Genomic DNA, 631 nt, shown 5'->3' with positions numbered 1-631 from the left:
ACTGCTTTATTCAGTGTTTTTTAGACCCGATGTCTGTCTCCTGTGTGTCTCCTCCAGGTGCCGTCTCACTGACCGGACTCTACCTGGTGTATGGATATGGTGCCTCCCTCCTCTGCAACCTGATTGGTTTCGTGTATCCAGCCTATTACTCGTGAGTATTGTTTATGTCTGTCAGTCACAGAGACACGCTGTTATATGCACATGAAGAATTATTACCCTCATTAAAGCTCTGCTGTATGCCTGTTTCACTGTATGATAGTTCTGCAGCTCTGACAGGTAGCTTCCTCTCTGCAGAATCAAAGCTATTGAAAGTCTGAACAAAGAAGACGACACAAAATGGCTGACGTACTGGGTGGTGTACGGCGTCTTCAGCCTGGGCGAGTTCTTCTCCGATATTTTCCTCTACTGGTTCCCGTTCTACTATGCTTTTAAGGTGAGAAAACACTTCAGAACCGATGATTGTTGGTCATTCAACAACCTGATATTGACACACCCGCACTGACAGACAGCTAACACTAGCAGAGTGTAAACGATAATCTGAATCTTTGTGTTTTTTAATGCTTATCTTGTGGCCCGACCTCAGCAAGGCCTAAGTTAACTTGGAGCTTCAAATTTCAATCACAGACAAAAA

The 631-nt window shown here is 44.4% G+C and overlaps 1 protein-coding gene across 1 annotated transcript in view; it reads left to right on the top strand.

Annotated features, from left to right (window-relative positions):
* Positions 1 to 631, top strand: part of reep6 (receptor accessory protein 6) — a 4,641-nt gene that overhangs the window by 2,292 nt on the left and 1,718 nt on the right. The window contains exons 2-3 of the mRNA XM_035653513.1: positions 58 to 151; positions 295 to 433. Coding sequence (XP_035509406.1) covers positions 58 to 151; positions 295 to 433 — 233 coding nt within the window. The remainder of the gene's footprint in view (positions 1 to 57; positions 152 to 294; positions 434 to 631) is intronic.

Source organism: Morone saxatilis, unplaced genomic scaffold, assembly GCF_004916995.1.
Source record: "Morone saxatilis isolate NCDOM2014 unplaced genomic scaffold, NCSU_SB_2.0 Contig12, whole genome shotgun sequence".
NCBI classification, from domain to species: Eukaryota; Metazoa; Chordata; class Actinopteri; family Moronidae; genus Morone; species Morone saxatilis.
This window is presented reverse-complemented; position numbering and strand designations above follow the sequence as displayed.